A 20,735-nucleotide genomic window follows, 5' to 3' on the forward strand; every position below is an offset into this window, starting at 1 on the left:
GAGCCAGCCAGTGAGCCAGCCTAGAGCTAGCAGAAAGAGCCAGCCAGTGAGCCAGCCTAGAGCTAGCAGAAAGACCCAGCCAGTGAGCCAGCCTAGAGCTAGCAGAAAGAGCCAGCCTAGAGCTAGCGGAAAGAGGCAGCCAGTGAGCCAGCCTAGAGCTAGCAGAAAGAGCCAGCCAGTGAGCCAGCCTAGAGCTAGCAGAAAGAGCCAGCCAGTGAGCCAGCCTAGAGCTAGCAGAAAGACCCAGCCAGTAAGCCAGCCTAGAGCTAGCAGAAAGAGCCAGCCAGTGAGCCAGCCTAGAGCTAGCAGAAAGAGCCAGCCAGTGAGGCAGCCTAGAGCTAGCAGAAAGAGCCAGCCAGTGAGACAGCCTAGAGCTAGCAGAAAGAGCCAGCCAGTGAGCCAGCCTAGAGCTAGCAGAAAGAGCCAGCCAGTGAGCCAGCCTAGAGCTAGCAGAAAGGGGTACCAAGTGAGCTAGCCGAGAGCCAGTAGGAATAGGAATAGCAAGCGAACCAAGTAAAAAAAAAATAAAAAAATCCCAACATGAACTGCTTCACAGTAGAGGTGTAAATCAGCCAAGTGTGTTAGCAGATTGCGCTAGCTCAGGTATTGGGGTACGTGCATTGCCGTCGAGGGTACGCCAAATAAAAAGGTGATTCACATTTAAAAATACATATATAATAATTATTTATATATAAAAAAAACATCTCTTCGCATTTTCAAACAGTCCATTTATATTTTCCAATGGGGCTATACATCTGGGTGAGATTTTTTTCTCGCCTGAGTAGCCTCACACCATCTAGTGTTCAGCGAAATAACAACACAATGTCAAATACAGGTAGCCTAGTCAAATAATTATCATCCAATCACATTAACAGTTACTCTCTCTCGGGAATTGCACTAACGGTCCGTATGTAGCCAAACGTAGCTGCTGCTCATTCCGTTTGCTCAAAAAATTGATAAATGGTTAGAAAAAGTAAGGCCCGCGTCCATATAGAGACATACCAGCTTCACTGGTAGTACTGCTACTACCAGCAGTACTACACCTGCACCTGTCGACGACACAAGTTGTTCTGCTTCCATGAGCACATCCAATGCTAGCATCAGTAACTCTACACTGACAGTTGTGAATCTGATGCAGCGGAAGAGCTACTGCCCCCTTACCTGGGAAAGCACCGAACAACAGACAGGGACGTTGGACCGTCAAAGAGGCGCAAATATGATGAGAACTACATTGATTTGGGGTTCACTTATATTGGTAGTAGTGCCTTTTCTCAGCCACAGTGTGTTATATGTGCAAAAGTACTATCTCACAACTCGATGAAACCTTCACTCTTGCACAGACATTTAAAAACATAACATGCCAATTTGAAAAATAAGCCACAGAAGTTTTTTGAGCGAGAATTAAGACGACTTTTGAGTAGTAAGACATGTATAAAAGCAACAGATACCATTAATAAGAAGGGTGTCACGTCCTGACCAGTATAAGGGTTATTTGTTATTGTATTTTGGTCAGGACGTGGCAGAGGGTATTTGTTTTATGTGGTTCGGGGTGGTGGTTTTGTAGAAGGGTATTTGATTTATGTATTCCGTAGTTTTTGGGCACTGTTCTATGTTAATGTATTTCTATGTTTAGTCTAGTTAGTTGTATTTCTATGTTTAGGTTAATGGGGGTTTGGACTCTCAATTGGAGGCAGGTGCTTTCTCGTTGCCTCTGATTGAGAGTCCTATATATGGGTATGTGTTTGGTTTAGTGTTTGTGGGAGATTGTTTCTTGTTTTGCGTATGTAAGCCTGACGTGTTGATCGTTAGTTCTTCGTTGTTTGTTATTTTGGTGTTTTCTTGTTTAAAATAAATCAAGATGAGCATCCACATTCCTGCTGCGTTTTGGTCCTCCATTCCAGACGACAACCGTTACAAAGGGGCTAGAAGCGTCTTATATGGTGAGCTACCGAGTGGCTAGGACAGGCAAGCTCCATACTATTGTGGAGGACTTAATTATTCCTGCTGCTGCGGATATGGCTGAGACAATTCTCGGGGGAAAATGCCAAGAAAACTATACAGACAATGCCTTCATCAAACAACACTGTTTCACGACGCATCAGTGACATGGCAGGAGATGTTTTGAAACAATTACTGCGTCGCATACAAGCCAATTAATTTTATGCGTTACAGCTGGACGAGTCAACAGATGTGACGGGCCTGGCACAGCTCCTGGTATATGTCCGGTTCATTTATGGGGGGTCTGTCACGTTCACTGTCCTCAAACTCCCTGTCATAAATAAGCCAAGGCGCAGCGTGCCGGTTATTCCACATCCTTTATTTTGAAGTGAAACCGAACAAAACAATAAACAGGATAAACAGAAATGAACGTGACGCAACTGAGGCGCACACAAAACACTCACAGAAAGAATAATTACCCACAACTACAGGTGGGGAAAAGGCTGCCTAAGTATGATTCCCAATCAGAGACAACGATAGACAGCTGCCTCTGATTAGGAACCATACTCGGCCAAACACAAAGAAATACATGACATAGAATGCCCACCCCACATCACACCCTGACCTAACCAAAATAGAGGAAATAAAACGTCTCTCTCAGGTCAGGGCATGACAGGGTCAATTAAGGAAGACATCCTCTTCTGGAAACCAGGACAACAGGAGAGGATATTTTTTAAAGTACTGTACAGCTTTGTGACATCAAAGGGACTTTGGTGGTCAAGATGTGTTGGTATCTGTACTGATGGCGCAAAAGTCATGACAGGGAGACATAGTGGAGTGGTAACGCGTGTGCAAGCAGTTGCTCCCGACGCCACTTGGGTACATTGCAGCATCCACCGAGAGGCTCTTGCTGCCAAGGGAATGACTGACAGCTTGAAAGATGTTTTGAACACTACAGTGAAAATGGTTAACTTTGTTAAAGCAAGGCCCCTGAACTCTCATGTATTTTCTGCACTATGCAATGATATGGGCATCAACCATGTAACGCTTTTACAACATGCAGAAATGCGCTGGTTATCAAGGGGCAAAGTATTGACACATTATTTGAACTCAAGCTTACGGACAATGTCAAATGGGATATAGCGAAGAAGCTGAGTGAGTTGGGTGCGCAATTACGCAGGTACTTTCCCGAAACGCATGACACAAGCAACTGGATTCGTTATCCCTTTCATGCCCTGCCTCCAGTCCACTTACCGATATCTGAACAAGAGAGCCTCATCGAAATTGCAACAAGTGATTCCCTTTGCAACCACGTACCTATGTGAGAGTGGATTCTCGGCCCTCACTAGCATGAAAACTAAGTACAGGCACCGACTGTGTGTGGAAAAAGACTGAGACTCTCCAATACAACCCCAACATTGCAGAGTTATGTGCATCATTCAAGCACACCCTTCTCATTGACCTATGGTGAGTTATTCACCATTTTTGAAGAACAAATAAGGTTTTATATGTATGATGGCTAAATGAAGAGCAAAATTATTGATTATTATTCTATTATTATTTGTGCCCTGGTTCTGTAAGAGCTCTTTGTCACTTCCCACAAGCCGGGTTGTGACACAAATTCACACTCATTCTTATGTTTAATAAATGTATCGTTTAGTGTGTGTGTGGCAGGCTTACAATGACTGCAAAAAACAACATTTGAGAGTGCGCTGACCCTGGTGCTAGAGAGGGTACGCAGCTGGAGGTTGAATGTTTGAAGGGGTACGGTACTATAAAAAGTTTGGGAACCACTGCACTAGCTGATTGAGATTGCAGGGAGTATGTTGCGTCATCACTTCAAGAATAGACGGCGATCCAGTGGAAGCTCATCTTCAGCTGACGATGCTCGTCATGGTCTTGCTATGTTGCCAGTCTCTGCTGTGACAACTACACTGTTCTGAGCCATGCAAATATATCTTCCAGCTCCACGGTGAGGACATACAGTAGTTGATAGGACAGAGGGGGAAGGATTCATTTCTTTTAAACCTCACCACCACAGACTACCCCTTTCCCCATCCTTTGATTAAAACAAACAAATAAAACCCCACTGTACTGAACATGAGCGCATCAACAAGCCCCTCGCCATAGGGATTACACAGTCAAAATAATGGAAAACTGGTAGCAAAATGTACGACGAAGCAGGGGGATTAAAAGGGATTGTACTGTACTCTATCGTAGAGAGAAATAGTTAGGGTCAAAGGTCAGGGGTTGACTTACCCAGACCTACAACTTTATATCGCATTCTTATGTCTGTTATTCCCTTCCACGATTCATCCCGTCTACTGGCCCCGGACCCAGAGTTTATGTAAACCGGTCAGTCTTGTCCGAGTCGTCCGACGTGCTGTACGTGTCGCGTCGAAGACACAGTGACCCAGATAATGACGCCCTCATGGCTATTTGAGTCGATGACATGGTCCGTGACATGGGCCGTGGGGTGTAGGTAATCAGCTTGGCACTTTAATTACCAGCCGTCATTCCCTAAAGCCTCTAAGCTCACGGTCGCATTAAGGAACAGATTTTTGGTTCTTTCTCATTTTTTCTATTTATATCCCATCCTTGGCTCACTCTAGGCCACTGCGAGTCCCCGTAGCCATGCAGAGTGCAATGGAATACTTACAAAGTGTTTGCGATTTCCCCATCATACATCCACCAATCAGTCTGTTCCTGCCTCTACTTAGTCTTCTATATAATCCATTTATATCCACAACCATGGTATACTGTATATAGTATCTCTCCTTATTCTCAGTGTAGACCTACTTTCTATGTGGAGTATTGACTGGAATACTTTGTATGTATGTCTCCTTACTTAATTTATGCTCTGTTAAATCCCCTGATATACGATATAGGTTTTTGCTCTTTGAAAGAACACTGACAATGCAGCTCACAGTTCCTATTCACAGCTAGCATTCACAGTATTTTCGATCCCTCCCTACCCATTAACACAGCAGAAGTGTTTTTTGTTACTGTGGTGACCACCACACAGTTTCAACAGATAAGGGCCCTCACTGACTAATAGGCCTAGTACACACATTCTCTCTCCTTGAACCAATTATAATCATTCTTCTTCACACTCCACCACTAGTGTATCTGTGCATACAGGTTATTCATTGGTCGACCTGCTCAGGTATCCAAGGGATCCATTGGTAATTGGGCGGTAAAGGTGTGACTCGGAGCCCCAGACGGAGCATGATTAGAGAGTGGATACTGCATAGTGGTTTGTCTCTCCGTCCCCCTGTGTGGAGAGGAAAGGGGGAATGAATAAATAAAAGGTGTGAAATGAATGCTTTGTGTTGGTGTATCCTGCCGGAGGGGTCATTGAAACTTTTCAAACCACTGTTACAGTCTGGGCCACACTTCAGAGAGAGGGGGGAACAGGATAACTGTGCCAAGAGCCCATGGCATTCCTGAAACTACAAACAGAGAGAAAGTGAGAAAAGAGAGAACAGAGAGAGAGAGAGCAATGTTGGAGTTTAAGAAATTAATTGAGTTCTCAGAGTGAGTAAAGGAGAGTTTGGAAAGGTGGAGGGACAAAGTTTTGTTCTGGTGTTTAAAGGTTGTTGGATGAGTTAAGGATTTGAAGTTCAGCAAATGTTAGAAAGAGATGACAGCTTTTTGACCTTTGCAATTTGCTGTGAAATTACAGGTGACTGCATGAAATTAAAGGTGAGTGCGCCTGCTGAGTTTTTAAATGAACCAATTATTGGTGGATTGTTAATTCATTGCTATGTACACAGTGTGCAAATACTTCTCTTTACAAAATGTTTGGTTTGTTGAAAAAGGCTGTATAACTTAATATTCTACAGATGTAACGGTCGTCGTACGTAGTGGACCAAGGCACAGCGGGTTGAGTGCTCATAGTAACTTTATTGAACACGTAACAAACAAAACAAGAAAACGATCGAATGAAAATGATTGCAGGCTAAACACACAGCTATGCAACCACAACTTCCCACAAAGGGACAAGTGAAAACAGGCTACCTAAGTATGACTCCCAATCAGAAACAACGATGTACAGCTGTTCCTGATTGAGAGCCATACCAGGCCAAAAAAGAAATACACAACATAGACTGAGCATTGAAATACGAAATATAGAACATAACCCAAAAACCCCGGAATACTTTAACCAAACACCCCTCTACATAAACACATATACTAACAAACCCCGAACCACATAAAACAAATACCCCCCTGCCACGTCCTGACCAAACTACAATAACAAATAACCCCTTTACTGGTAAGAACGTGACAGATGTAAATGATTTCCCACTGTTTTTAATATCCCATATCACAACGTACAGGCAGTCTATATACAGTCTATATACAGTCTATATACAGTCTATACTTTGGGGCAGTTTGTTTATAAAGTAGGATGGATCCACACACACACACACACACACACACCACACACACACACACACACACACACACACACACACACACACACACACACACACTATCCCCCTCACGTACTCCACCCCCTCTTCCTCCCTCTGGGTAACCTCCTCGCCTACACTTGTGTGCACTAACGATGCTGAACGACTCTGCTTTCATTTCTCCAGCAGACGGGTCCTCTCCATCAGCAGGTTGGCCAGGTTATTCTAACCCATTTTAATTGGCCCAGGCAAACATTACTCAGGTGTGTGTGTGTGTGTGTGTGTGTGTGTGTGTGTGTGTGTGTGTGTGTGTGTGTGTGTGTGTGTGTGTGTGTGTGTGTGTGTGTGTGTGTGTGTGTGTGTGTGTGTGTGTCTCTCTCTCCACGCGCGTGTGTCGGTGCGCATCAGTGTGCGGCGTGCCCGCGCGTGTTTGTCTGTGTGTGTATAGCACAGCTGACAGGCCAGGCTGCTCTGTTTAATCTCCAGGAGAGATGGGGAGACTGCTGGAGCCGCAGCCTGCGGGCGCTAGAACCAATGCTAACTTCACTCTGCCCTCCGCATCTCCGTCTGGAAACAGGAAGACCTGTCAATTAGTTTACCGAGCTGCAGACTCTGAGTGCCTCCAATTTGTGTTGTAGGCTCTTTCTGCTATAGCTATTTACTATTGGTATCAATGTCATTGAATTGTTGGCACCATCGGCCCATCCTGGTCTGAAATAACTGACCAATCATGGCACAGTTGTCACCTCCAATCAGATGTGGTGGGTTGACGGTTAATATAGCATCAGATATAATCTTCTACCCCACAGTGGCTATGTGTCAATCCATGGTGGTGAGAGTGGGAGGGGGTGGATGGATGGACAGAGGGGTTCGATAGCACAGTATGCAGTCTGTAATCTCGTTGGAGATATTGTAACATCTGACAGGACTGGGTGGGGCTGAGATACTCTGTGCTTGTCTTGCGGTCCCATAGTGGCAAATTAGATGATGTCAGTTTGACTCATCTTGTATGTGCATGCTACACCATGATTGTAGCCTTTCTAATCATGTTTGGTTATTCTGTGTGTGTGGTGTGTGTGTGGGGGGGGGGGGGTTCTATGTGTGTGCCTGCTTGTGTGCATCTGTCTTTTGTGTGCGTGTGTGTATGTGTATACAGTATGTTTTCATGTGTGCAAAATAAAAAATATTAATTGGAGGAGGATATAAATGAGAAAGCTGGCGCTCTCTCCTCTCTCTCTCTCTCTGTCTGTGAGGGCTATCAGGGTGGACAACTTGAGGAACTAGGCCTGTTAAGCTCATTGGCTGGGTCTAGTTTTTTGGCTGCGGTGTCTGAAAAACATAACACCAAATAGACGAGGCCAATCCGTTACAGGGATAGTCTACTTCATGTCATTAGGGTTTGTCTAGTTGTTCGAAGAGAGAGGGAATCACATTATTGGTTCTCTGTGTTGTGGTCTGGGTTCTGCTTCCTTGGTGGCCACTCGGATGATGATGAATAGATACCCACTGTAACAACAGCCACACAGGCAGACACTGCAGTCAGTACGGTTGTTTGGAGGTGATATAGTGTAATGGACCTTGTCAGACCAGAGGTTTACTCTGTATTATGAGAGGTAATTCATTTTTTGTTGATTGTCAACAGGTATTATTGCCTTGAAGCTTTCTGAAGTACATTCCCACTTCTGACATTTTTCTATGCTGATAAATGGTTTGAATCAGCATCCAGCTGGACGTTAGAGCAGGTCACCAGCCGCTGTGTGTCTACTCTGTGTGGCCCTACACCGAGAGGTAGACTTTACACACACTGTCTCACACTCTCTCCCTGCCTCATCCTCTCCCACGAGTCCTACGTCACTGTCAGACATGCGTGTCTGACAGTGATGTAGCATACACACACACACACACACACACATGCACAGACACACAGCTCCCCTCAGGCTGAGGATTAGATAATGTGCATCAGTAAACAGCTCCTATCACAACAGCTTTGTCTCCATGGCAATCATGTAGTTGTTATGTTTGATTCAAACAGAAGCTCTACTGCTGTTGCCTATATACTGCTGATCATCTCACAGTTTACTTACAGTGACCAGAGAATGTATGACGTTTACCATTAGGGAGGTTTGAGAGTTCATTGGATTCAGTGTGTCCAAGGGATCTAGGTTTGTGTGGGTTGAATGCTCTCTTGGGGAGGTTCCGTGAGATTGAAGTGGGTAGGAAACTATTTCGAAAGTACCAATATCCATTTCAAGTAATAGTGTGTTTTGTCAAAAGTAGCACTTTTTTTTTACATTGTCACCAGTCTCTCTGACTTATTCCTAGTAGACTGAAACAAAGTGTGGTGAGCCAGACATTTCCCTTACAGCCTGTGGTTGTTTTGGCCACATTAGGTGGTTTCAGCAGTAGTTGGAGGAGGATGTTTCTCCTGAGAGGGCCAAACTCACTGGGCCCCAGACGGCTACTCTTGACTGGGAACTGTAGACGAAAAAATAATTATTGTGTTACAAATATCCAGGGTGAGCTGGCAAACCACCAAGAACACAAAGGTCTTACGATCCAGAAGAATGTCACACTTGCGACAGACACCACATGACATGAAAGGAAAGAAAAACATTTTTGGGACAGAAATTCTTGAAAGACCAACTAAGGATATAACATTGCAACAATTACCCCGTGACCTCAATCCTGATAGGAAAAAGTATATTCGTGGTTTAACTATCGTCAGCTGGAATAGGTCAAATACATTTTGGCCACTCGTCCCTATTTGATTTTAATTGACTCTACTGTCAGGTGTTTGTCTGAGGCTAAACTGTGACAATGATATTCCATACCGATAGTTAAATAAAGGTTAAATAAAAATGAAATAAAATGTAAATTTTTTACATTTTAGTCATTTAGCAGACGCTCTTATCCAGAGCGACTTACAGTAGTGAATGCATACATTTCATACCATGCATTTATTTATTTATTTTCTGTAGTGGCCCCCCGTGGGAATCGAACCCACAACCCTGGCGTTGCACACACCATGCTGGCGTTGCAAACACCATACTCTACCAACTGAGCCACAGGGAAGGCTGAAATACTGCTGAAAACTCCACTCTGATTGATAGCCTTGGTGTTTCTTACATCCCTCCTCCTCACCTTTCTCTTTGCTGTTAACACCTCCCTCTCTTTCTTGGAACACGTTCATAACACATTTTACCCTCCCTGGCTTTTCTCCAATATGCTCTTATACTTCTCTTCTCAACTTCACCAACCCCCTTACCCTCAGAGCAGTTCCATGCTACACAGACACCTCTTATGTACATTCAACAAATTTGATTCCTGAACACTGACATGTCACGGCTAAATGTGAACCCCAGATACCCCTCACCGGGACCTGAACGGTAAGCTACGAGGACACGTGCGTTGACGTCAACGAGGCTAGCGTAACCCTGGTGACAGCCACACTCAGTAATAAAAGACTGGTGTAATTAATGTGATATTACCAGAGTCTCTTATCTATTAAAGTCACCTTGATATGTTACCCGGGCTATTTCTCTCACGGTTTATGGTATACGTTTGAGAGCTTAATTGAACAAGACTGCGGAACAAATTAGCAGTGTAGATCATTGTATTGGTCTCTGGTTCTTCTTCTTTCGTCAGTGGTAACTACTGATGGTCCTCACTGAATGGTGGCCAATGTTCCATACAGTGTATACAGTATGTATGGGTTCTCCAACAATGCCTTCAACATTGTCCCTGTGAGGGTTAATGAAGTTATAGCCTATTGAATGCAATTTCATCGTTGTCAATGCAAAGAGGTGATCAAACCGTCCATTTGTTTCTGTAACTTGAATGAGCAGAACAGTTTGTTTATTGATTAGCCCTACAGGGTAAGAGGTTGCTCAGAGGGAATGTTGTTCTAGCATGCTGTTTGCCTCAATGGTTAACACGATTTCAGTCTGATAGAATTTGTTGCCATGCCATGTATGTGTGTTGGGTGTGCGCGGGTGTGTGTGCGTGCATGTGTTTGCATGTGCGTGAGTGTGTTTCTGTGTGCGTGCAGGCCTGTATGTGGTTGTGTGTGTGTCTGTGGACGTGCGTGAGCGAGTTGATTGATTGATCATGTGTATATAGGCTCTCTAGTAGGACCACCCTGACCCTGTTGCCTTACCAGTGACAGCTTTGATAATTGAACATCCACCAGCCAATGTTTCACCAATAGGTTTCTATGCACTCTGTACACACAATACACAGTAACACACATACAATCTCTCCCACTCATTTCCAACATAGAATACACACCGATGAACACACACGCACATACACACATTATGGAAAACACACACACAAATACACACTGTCTCTCTCTCACTCACTCTCTCTCTCTCTCTCTCTCTCTCTCTCTCTCTCTCTCTCTCTCTCTCTCTCTCTCTCTCACACTCACTCACACACTCACTCACTCACACACTCACACGCTCTCTCTCTCTCTCTCTCTCTCTCTCTCTCTCTCTCTCTCACTCTCACTCTCACTCTCACTCTCACTCTCACTCACACTCACACTCACACTCACAATACATGATATGAATGACTCTACTGTGACAAGTTCCTGTACAGGAGCTCCCTAGTTGCTAGGGGGAAGGAATTACATCCAAATAATATTTGCTTAAATGAATGTTAAAGTAATTACAGTTGCGTAGCAATTGCAATGTTTACTCTCTTCTTCTTCTTATCAATTTGGAATATGGGAGCATATCAAACCAGTTCATTACAGGATCAGTTGATTACAGCATTTCACATGATATGTGATTACGTTTCAGTTTGGCGAACAACTGTTATTACAAAATCATTTCTACTGGCTTGTTTGTGTCTCCAAGCACTCACGTGTGGCACTCACAGCACCAAGAATCTATAGATGGTTGGATGGGGTTGTTTTTGTGCTTGACTGTCACAAGGTTAGATTATAGATTCCTCACTTAAGCTTTGATGGTTAATGGTCGGTACTACCTGAATGTGATGAACAAAGCCACTCCCGTGTGTAAAATGGATTGATAAATACCCCAGTAACCCTACCTGCACCAAGTGCTCATACCCCCACCAAGGGTAGGACCCCTCCAGGGGAAGGGCCTCTGGAATAATTATGTCTATGTTTGGGCCACGCCAAGGAACCCTGAGAGTAATGTGTGATGGATTGATCTGTTACCTCTCTCAACTGAGTTCATCAATCATCTGTGCTTTGTTGCTGCTGTTTTCAATAGGAATTTCCCACACTCCACTGCTCCCCGACGTTCGCCGCCACCGGATTGGTAATGAGGGGTATTAGCTATCGCTTTTTTTTTTCTCTGTGTGCTCTGGAACATGATTTGTCATCAAATTGCAACAGTACAGTCAAGTGCTCACTAAGCATAGTGAGAGTCCTTCACAAACGGAAATGGAGAATATGCTTTTGAGAGTCTTCGTTTGCTGGCAATGGACTTAGCAATGAGATCTGCTCGAGACAGGAAAAAGTTAACTTTGTTTCACAGAGTTTTCACAGTGTCTGCAAGATGTCAGTGACGTACCCTACCTTCATAGCGTATGTGAAGCTCCTGAACAAAATATAAGAGTTACAGTATATAAGGAAATCAGTCAATTGAAATAAATTCATTAGGCCCTAATCTATGGATTTCCCATGACTGGGCAGTGACTGGGCAGTGACTCTAGCTGGAGGGTAGCAGTGCCCAAGTTATGCATGCTCATCTCAACTCTGAATCGGCCTAGCTATAGCTGGATGGTAGCAGTGCCCTCTCAGTGTCAATGTAAGGTGAATCCCTGTCAAGGTAAACCCAGCTGAGGTGGGCTGAGATGTGTGTTAGATGGGAGGAGGTGACTAGCTTCGTGGTTGGTGGGTAGGGGTGTGTGTTAGATGGGAGGTGACTAGGTGTGTGGTTGGTGGGTAGGGGTGTGTGGTAGATGGGAGGTGACTAGCTGTGTGGTTGGTGGGTAGGGGTGTGTGGTAGATGGGAGGTGAATAGCTGCGTGGTTGGTGGGTAGGGGTGTGTGGTAGATGGGAGGTGACTAGCTGCGTGGTTGGTGGGTAGGGGTGTGTGGCTGATGGGAGGTGACTAGCTGTGTGGTTGGTGGGTAGGGGTGTGTGGCTGATGGGAGATGACTAGCTGCGTGGTTGGTGGGTAGGGGTGTGTGGCTGATGGGAGGTGACTAGCTGTGTGGTTGGTGGGTGGCTGCATGTATTAGATAGGAGGCGACTGGCCTTGGCAGGGGAGAGACAACACACAAACTTCCGACTTCGACTGTATGTGACATGGGGCTGATAGTGTGTAACTTGACTGTACTGTATCAGCCGGCGAGGCCATGGGCATATGACGCCAATCACTCAACCATGTCACCTACGGACCCTCATCCCTGCACCCTCCGCCCTCTCCACTGACCTTATCAGCTGACTTCAGTTGGCAATGTGAGTGAAAGGTCAACAATGTGAGAGGCTTTCTGGGTAATCTGAAAAGCACATACTGTAGGCTAATATCATATTTGGATTTCATGTAATGGACATACACAAAATAGTCCAAATTGGTGAGGGAAAAAAAAAAAAAAAAAATTGTTTCAAAAAATTTACAAAATTTAAAAACAGGAAAGTGGTGCGTGCCTTTGTTTTCACCCCCTTTGCTATGAAGTCCCTAAATAAGATCTGGTGCAACCAATTACCTTCAGAAGTCACATAATTAGTTAAATAAAGTCCACCTGTGCGCAATCTAAGTGTCACATGATCTCAGTATATATACACCTGTTCTGAAAGGCCCCAGAGTCAACAACACCACTAAGCAAGGGGCACCACAAAGCAAGCAGCGCCATGAAGACCAAGGAGCTCTCTGAACAGGTCAGGGACAAAGTTGTGGAGAAGTACAGATCAGAAACTTTGAACATCCCACGGAGCACCATTAAATCCATTATAAAAAAATGGGAAGAATATGGCACCACAACAAACCTGCCAAGAGAGGGCCTCCCACCAAAACTCACGGACCAGGCAAGGAGGGCATTAATCAGAGAGGCAACAAAGAGACCAAAGATAATCCAGAAGGAGCTGCAAAGTTCCATAGCGGAGATTGGAGTATCTGTCCATAGGACCACTTTAAGCTGTTGCTTAAAGAAAAAAATAAGCAAACAAGTTTGGTGTTCGCCAAAAGGCATTTGGGAGACTCCCCAAACATATGGAAGAAGGTACTCTGGTCCGATGAGACTAACATTTTTGGCCATCAAGGAAAACACCCTGTCTGGCGCAAACCCAACACCTCTCATCACCCTGAGAACACCATCCCCATGGTGGTGGCAGCATCATGCTGTGGGGATGTTTTTCATCAGCAGGGACTGGGAAACTGGTCAGAATTGAAGGAATGAAGGATGGCGCTAAATACAGGGAAATTCTTGAGGGAAACCTGTTTCAGTCTTCCAGAGATTTGAGACTGGGACGGAGGTTAATCTTCCACCAGGAAATGACCCTAAGCATACTGCTAAAGCAACACTGGATTGGTTTAAGCATTTAAATGTCTGGCCTAGTCAAAGCCCAGACCTCAATCCAATTGAGAATCTGTGGTATGACTTAAAGATTGCTGTACATCAGCGGAACCCATCCAACTTGATGGTGCTGGAGAAGTTTTGCTTTGAGGAATGGGCAAAAATCCTAGTGGCTAGATGTGCCAAGTTTATCGAGACATACCCCAACAGACTTGCAGTTGTCATTGCTGCAAAAGATGGCTGTACAAAGTATTGACTTTGGGGGGTGAATAGTTATGCACGCTCAAGTTTTCTGTTTTTTTTTTGTCTTATTTCTTGTTTGTATTTTGCATCTACAAAGTGGTAGGCATGTTGTGTAAATCAAATGATACAAACTCCCCAAAAATACATATTAATTCCAGGTTGTAAGGCAACAAAATAGGAAAAATTCCAAGGGGGGTGAATACTTTAGCAAGCCATTGTAATCGAGGGCAGAGGAAAGCTGAGTTGGGGTTTGCAGGGAGGAGGCTAGCGTGACGATAAGAGAGTTTGACGTCTGTCTCCACCACCCAAACCACATCAGACAAGCCAAACCCTTGCCGTCTTAGCCGCCCACTGCGTTGCACAGTCTGGCCAAATTCAAATGACTCGGGTTAGAGAAACTATCAGCTAGAATCGCTCCCCTTCTCGCCTCCAGTGTTCTTTTGCCTCTGCTTCATGAATATTTTGTCGCCTCAAGATACGATTTTTCATTTGCATATCTGCCGAGCTACACAATAACTGCTTATAAGAATCGCACCACTTTCATGTGCCAGGTTGCTGTGTTGCTGTGTTGTTGCGTCAGATAGACACAGTCTCTGTGTTGAGCTCTGTTTAGGGGTGAACATGAAGGTGTACATCATATTTTTCAGCAGAATCGGTTACTGTACCTACAGTTCTGTTTTCAAGCCCTACAGTGCATGTAATGGCCATTCCTGCGGTATATGTTGGCCTAGTTTCTACTGTTGTTATTACTCCATTCTCAGGCTTTCAGTTGGTGTGTCTCTCCTGCAACTATTTTGCTCAATAACACAATAAGGACACATATTCCTCTGTTCACAGCTCTTTCCATTACAGCCAGCCACGAACCGCATATTTCTTCATATGAGAAGAAAAAGACCATCCAATCTTGCTCTTAGGGGCTGTGGGATTGAATAAAAGCCTCTGAACATTTCTTATTAAGGTTGTGAAGGGAATTTAATAACCTCAAATGAAGTGCAGCTAAAACCAGCCATTGGAGCATAGGGATCACAGTTCCTGTCCTGGATACAATTAGGAATGCAGCAGGCTAGACTGTTACTGTTCATTTAGGAGGTAAATGCTTTTCATCCAGCCTACACAATGTCATACCAGAATTCGGGATTAAAAATGCAGACGTGATAGCTGTAGTTTGTGCCACTGTAGTTTGGCATTTCAGGGTTTTGCTTAACTTTACTTTGCAGTCTTGGTACTTCTGTCTGCTTTATGTCTCTGAGCCTCAACTCTAGTCATTCTACTTTCACCCAGAACAAGAATGCTGTATGATGTCTGGCACTACAAGTCCCTATACCCCATGGTTCTGACTGTTCTGTGTGTTTTGCAGGTGGTTTGAGGGGAGCCTCCATCGTGGATTCTCTGGACACGCTGTATATAATGGGATTAATGGACGAATACAATGACGCAAAGGAGTGGGTGGAGACCAGCCTGGACCTGAACTCGGTAAGATCAAACTCACTCATTGGATATTATCTCTGCCATTCATGTTGGAGGACCAATCGTCTACCACAAACACTCTCAGTAGTGGTCTTAGTGCTTCGATTGATTTTAGGCCATATATTTTCCCCTGATTGACCAAGTTTTCAATCCCTCAATTTTATTGGATAGTTACTCCATTTATGTTGGAGTACCAATCAACTAACCCAACACTCGAAGTAGGCTGTCTGACTTGGCCCTTGTTAGGTTGACATACACTTAATAAAGTTCTCACCAGGGTCTTAGTGTGCCAGGTTGATTTTAAGCCGATTGTCCCCTGACGGACCCAAAGTCCTGTCCAGGGAGTGGGACAGTTTGCCAGAGCTATAAAGGACATTCCAGATGGAATAAAGAATGTCTTGTGGGGCCAACCCTGAACAACTGATCCATTCTAACGCTTTGTTACTGTGCCATGGGATTATTTTAACTCTCCCAGAACTCTGTGTGCTGTGGGATTGGATGAATAAAAGAGGGACAGACTAAGAGAGAATGTATGTGGAAGCATGGAGAGAGAGAGAGGAGCGAGAGAGAGGAGGTCATGGCCTCCCCATTGTGTAATTCCATGATAATAGACTTCTTCTCGGGGTCGGGAACAGAGAGGTCTGCCAGTTTGGACATTATGTGGAAAGTGAGTGAGTGAGAGTGATGGTGCCAGCCAGCAAGGTAAGCGCCGCCAGGCTTTGTGTGTCCTGTTGCTAACGGACTAGTTATAGGCCCTCCATTCCACTCTGTTTCCACACTTTGTGTAAGTCCCCCATTGAGAGTTCATTTTGTCAAAAGGCTATTTGGTTTAGTTACTAATCAAATATCGTCTCTCTGACATCTACTGGCTAAGAGATGTCTTTAATGTGTTAAGGTGAAACATTGTCTGAGGTCAGCATTTTCTATTGTTTTCTATTATTTTCTATTATTCATTGATCCCTATAGCACTTCGGCTTTGTCCCTCTTAGGAAATTATACTGAAATCTACTCGAACCTCCCGAGTGACGTGTTTGATATGCTCTTAATAGTTGCTGTGAACTTAGATGGGCTAGGCTTAGATAGATTTTGACATGCATAAGACGTTATCATGTGTACAATTTTTGCACAGAACATTGATACCATTTTAGACACACAAAGCAAGCCATATCTCGCTCCTTTCTAACTCTCTACTCCCTCCCTTTCTTCCTCTGTTTTTCTTTCTTCTCCCTCTCTCTCCCTCTCACTCACACATGCGCTCACACACCCAGTTTTTCAGTCTCTCCCTCGCAGCAGTTGGGCAGAATGAAGATGAGTAGCTCCTGGTCTTGGCAGAGAAAGCCAGGGCAAGAGACACTCAGTAATGGCAGCCCATGACAAACAGCAACCTCGTCAGCATCATAAAGACACCCAGGGAGGATTTACACTCCCGGCCGCACTTTGTCACTGGGCTAGCGAAGTCAATCTGTCACCATTCACTTCTCCAACTCCTCTGATCAGTTGTCCCAGAGAGTCTCCTCATCTGAGTGGACGGAAATCTGTCCTGTGATGGACGCCAGGCCACTTTAGGTCAAAGTCACCATACTTTGGGAACTGGGTCAGGGATCTAATTGACATATTGGGATTGAGGTTTTGGCTGGGGACCCAAATTTGACAATGACAATTGAGTAATGTTGTATTGCAGCTGCCTTCTTGGGCAGGCTTCACTTGCAAAATAGGCTCTGTCTCAGTTGTGGTATTAAAGAAAGTCATTACACAGCCATATTAACTGATAAAACATGTACCAATTGAAGAGAATAAGCCATTTAATTAGGTGATCAGTTCAGGAGTGGAGTGTAATACATTATCACTCAGAACATGACATCAAAACCAGTCTAATAATGTTAAACGAACAGTAACACATACCAGTGTTTACAATAGAAAAAACTAAATCAGTCTAATAATGTTAAACGAACAGTAACACACACCAGTGTTTACAATAGAAAAAACAAAACCAGTCTAATAATGTTAAACGAACAGTAACACATACCAGTGTTTACAATAGAAAAAGCAACAATCATTAGGAATTCTTAATCAGCAATTACCATGTGAATAGCTTCACAACCTTTTAAGGTGTACGTTTTTAACCAGTTCAATAAAATGTCAAATGAATGTCAGAATTAATTAACAACAATAATTAACATATTGAACAATAACTCATTAACCTGTGTGTGTGTGTGTGTGTGTGTGTGTGTGTGTGTGTGTGTGTGTGTGTTTGTGTATGTGTGTGTGTGTGTGTGTGTGTGTGTGTGTGTGTGTGTGTGTGTGTGTGTGTGTGTGTGTGTGTGTGTGTGTGTGTGTGTGTGTGTGGCCTATCAGTGGGAAAGCTGGGGGTGTTTCTTTAGTTTGATAAGTTTATTGAAGTCTGAGGTGATGGTTGACAGGGCAACTCGGAGGTCATGCTGGCTGTTTCTGCTTTTAGTTTTCAGAACGGCCATAGCAGAGAAGCCACTTTCACACAGATAGGTAGTGCTGAACGGCAGCATGATTCTGATTGCATGACATGCGAGAGCAGGATATTCTCCCACTACGCTGCACCAGAACTGTGGCAGTGTCATTTCCAGTAAGCGCATGCTCAGTCCGTGATCAAATGACAGCTCCACCAGCGGATCCTCTTCGTTGCTTGGCAACGTGACGCTTCCCATCTCCACTCGAAAGGGGTCCCGTCCCGTATCCAGTCGTCTTGTTTCCTGTTCTCCTCCGGGAAGTAGTGGCAAAACTTTCCCTGCAGCTTGACAAGATGCTGTTTAAAGGTTTTTTTCAGTGTGTCACCGTGCTCTTTGTTGATCAGATTATGAATCTCGAAATCAGTATTGGGAAACATGTCAATACTCCCGTTAGAAACATGATTTGCCCAAACGGTAAGCTTCATCTTGAAGGCATCCACTTTGCCCCTCTGTTCAAATCGATTGTGCCCCCTCCATTGCATTGACACATTGAGAGAATTCAGACGATCAAACATATCCACCAGGTAGGCAACCTGTGCGAGCGTTTTCCTCACAATCAAAATGTTCAGCCAGAGGTGACTTGTTTTCTGAAAGAAACGCAGCAATCTCCGCTCGAAGCTCATAAAAGCGACCCAACACTTTACCCCTGGAAAGCCAGCTGACCTCTGCATGATAAAGCACCTGCTGGTGCTCGCTCCTCATATCCCTACAGAAGGCCTGGAAACACCTGCTTTTCGTGGAACTCTTTTTGATATAGTTGACACACTTGATCACATCCTGGAGAGTGGTGTGGAGCTCAGGCACCATGTCCTTCACTGCCAATGCCTCCCTGTGTAGGAAGCAGTGGTTCCACGTCGCACTTTGTGCTCTCTCCAGGATCCGCTTTACTACTCCGGAGTGCTTTCCCGTCATGGCAGCTGCCCCATCAGCAGCAGTGGTCACACCGACGTACCCATCCCAGGCCAGTCCCACGGAGCCCAGGTACATATCCATTGTGTTAAAGATAGCCCCTGCAGTGGTGGTGGTGGGCAAATCAGCACTAAAAGGGAACTGCTCCTCGAAGTTATTATCCCAGACGTGTCTGACATAGACCATCAGAATTTATGGTTAGCCACATCTGTGGATTCATCAAGCTGCAGTGATTAATGGCCATTTTTACAGATGCGCTCTGATGTCTGGCACGTTATGTCCTCAGACATGTCCTGGATTCTCCCTACGGTGTCATTTGATAGGGGTATAGTTTTAAGTTTGTTGGCGGCTGACTCTTCCAAGATTTCAGTTCACATATCAATCGCAGCAGGAAGTATGAGATCCTCTGTGCTGGCGTGGGCTTTTTTTGCACTTAGAAATGCGCTGGGCCACAAGGTATGATGCGAAGTGCCTTTTCTTCAATGAATCTTGTGAGGCCTCCAGATATTGATATTTTACTGTTTTTAAGTCAGCGGTCTTATCTTTGTGTCTTGGGTGCTTGGTGTCCAGATCCCTTTTCATTTTGGAGGGGTTTCATGCTCTCATTAGCTAACAGCTCGTTGCATGGGATGCACTGCGGTCCACACTCACTGTCTTATATATAAAACCATATTTGACAAAGTCGGGGTCGTATTTTCTCCTCTCGACAGGGACCGGGTTGTCTGCCTTATTGTTGACATTGGAAGCAGCAGTAGATGAAGAGGGAGCTGCACATTTTAGAAACGTGTCCATGATTTTACTCTGACAGCTAGCCTACGTGAGTTAAATGACAGCTAACTATCCACATGTGCAATGCCTGCAGAACACAACTGCGTAGTTAGCTGTCAATCAAGCTAGCTGTCAGAAGATGATCTGTATTATCTCGTCGTCTCACATTTAAAATAAAACAGTGTTGCAGAGTAAAAATGTTATTGGATCAGTGTGTATGTGTGTGTGTCAAGAAATCTGTCATTTTATTGGATCAGTGTGTGGGGGGGGGAGGGGGCAAGAACGTTATTGTACTGGTCAGTGAGTGTGTGCAGCGCGAAATTTCACCTCTGCGGACGCGCTGCATGTGTAAAGTCGGCAACAATAAGAAATGCAGCGTACGCATGCCTGTCTGTAGCCGCAACGTTGTGTAAAGTCAGCAACAATAAGCGATGTGACAGTATCCATTCAAAATACAAGTTTCAGTGTGGCGCTTACCTTTCAATATAATGTTTTAATTATTATTATTTGTATTATTGAATATATTTTTTCAATTCTTGCACAAGTCCCACTAATATCCAGCAACTTTGCACAGCCGTAGAAGAGGAGTGGGACAACATTCCACAGGTCACAATCAACAGCCTTGTCACGCCCTGGCCATAGAGAGGGTTTTATTCTCTATTTTGGTTAGGCCAGGGTGTGACTAGGGTGGGCATTCTATGTCCTTTTTTCTGGCCTGGTATGGCTCTCAATCAGGGACAGCTGTACATCGTTGTCGCTGATTGGGAGCCATACTTAGGTAGCCTGTTTTCCTTTGGGTTTTGTGGGTGGTTAATTTCTGTTTAGTTGTCTGACCTGACAGAACTGTGGGCTGTCGTTTTGTTTCTTTGTTTATAGTGTTCTCTGTTTAATAAATTACAAGATGAGCACTAAACACGCTGCGCCTTGGTCTACTCCATTCAACAGCCGTTACAGAACCACCCACCATCAACGGACCAAGCAGCGTGGGAAAAAGGAGTCATGGACCTGGGAGGAAATCCTG

General features: G+C 44.5%; 1 protein-coding gene across 1 annotated transcript in view; it reads left to right on the plus strand.

The window, feature by feature from the left end:
• LOC106582899 (mannosyl-oligosaccharide 1,2-alpha-mannosidase IA) overlaps positions 1 to 20,735 on the plus strand; it is a 218,104-nt gene that overhangs the window by 117,222 nt on the left and 80,147 nt on the right. Inside the window, 1 exon segment of the mRNA XM_082962941.1 lies at positions 15,445 to 15,560. Coding sequence (XP_082819067.1) covers positions 15,445 to 15,560 — 116 coding nt within the window.

Source organism: Salmo salar, chromosome 02, assembly GCF_965601325.2.
Source record: "Salmo salar chromosome 02, fSalSal1, whole genome shotgun sequence".
In the NCBI taxonomy this organism is placed as follows: Eukaryota; Metazoa; Chordata; class Actinopteri; order Salmoniformes; family Salmonidae; genus Salmo; species Salmo salar.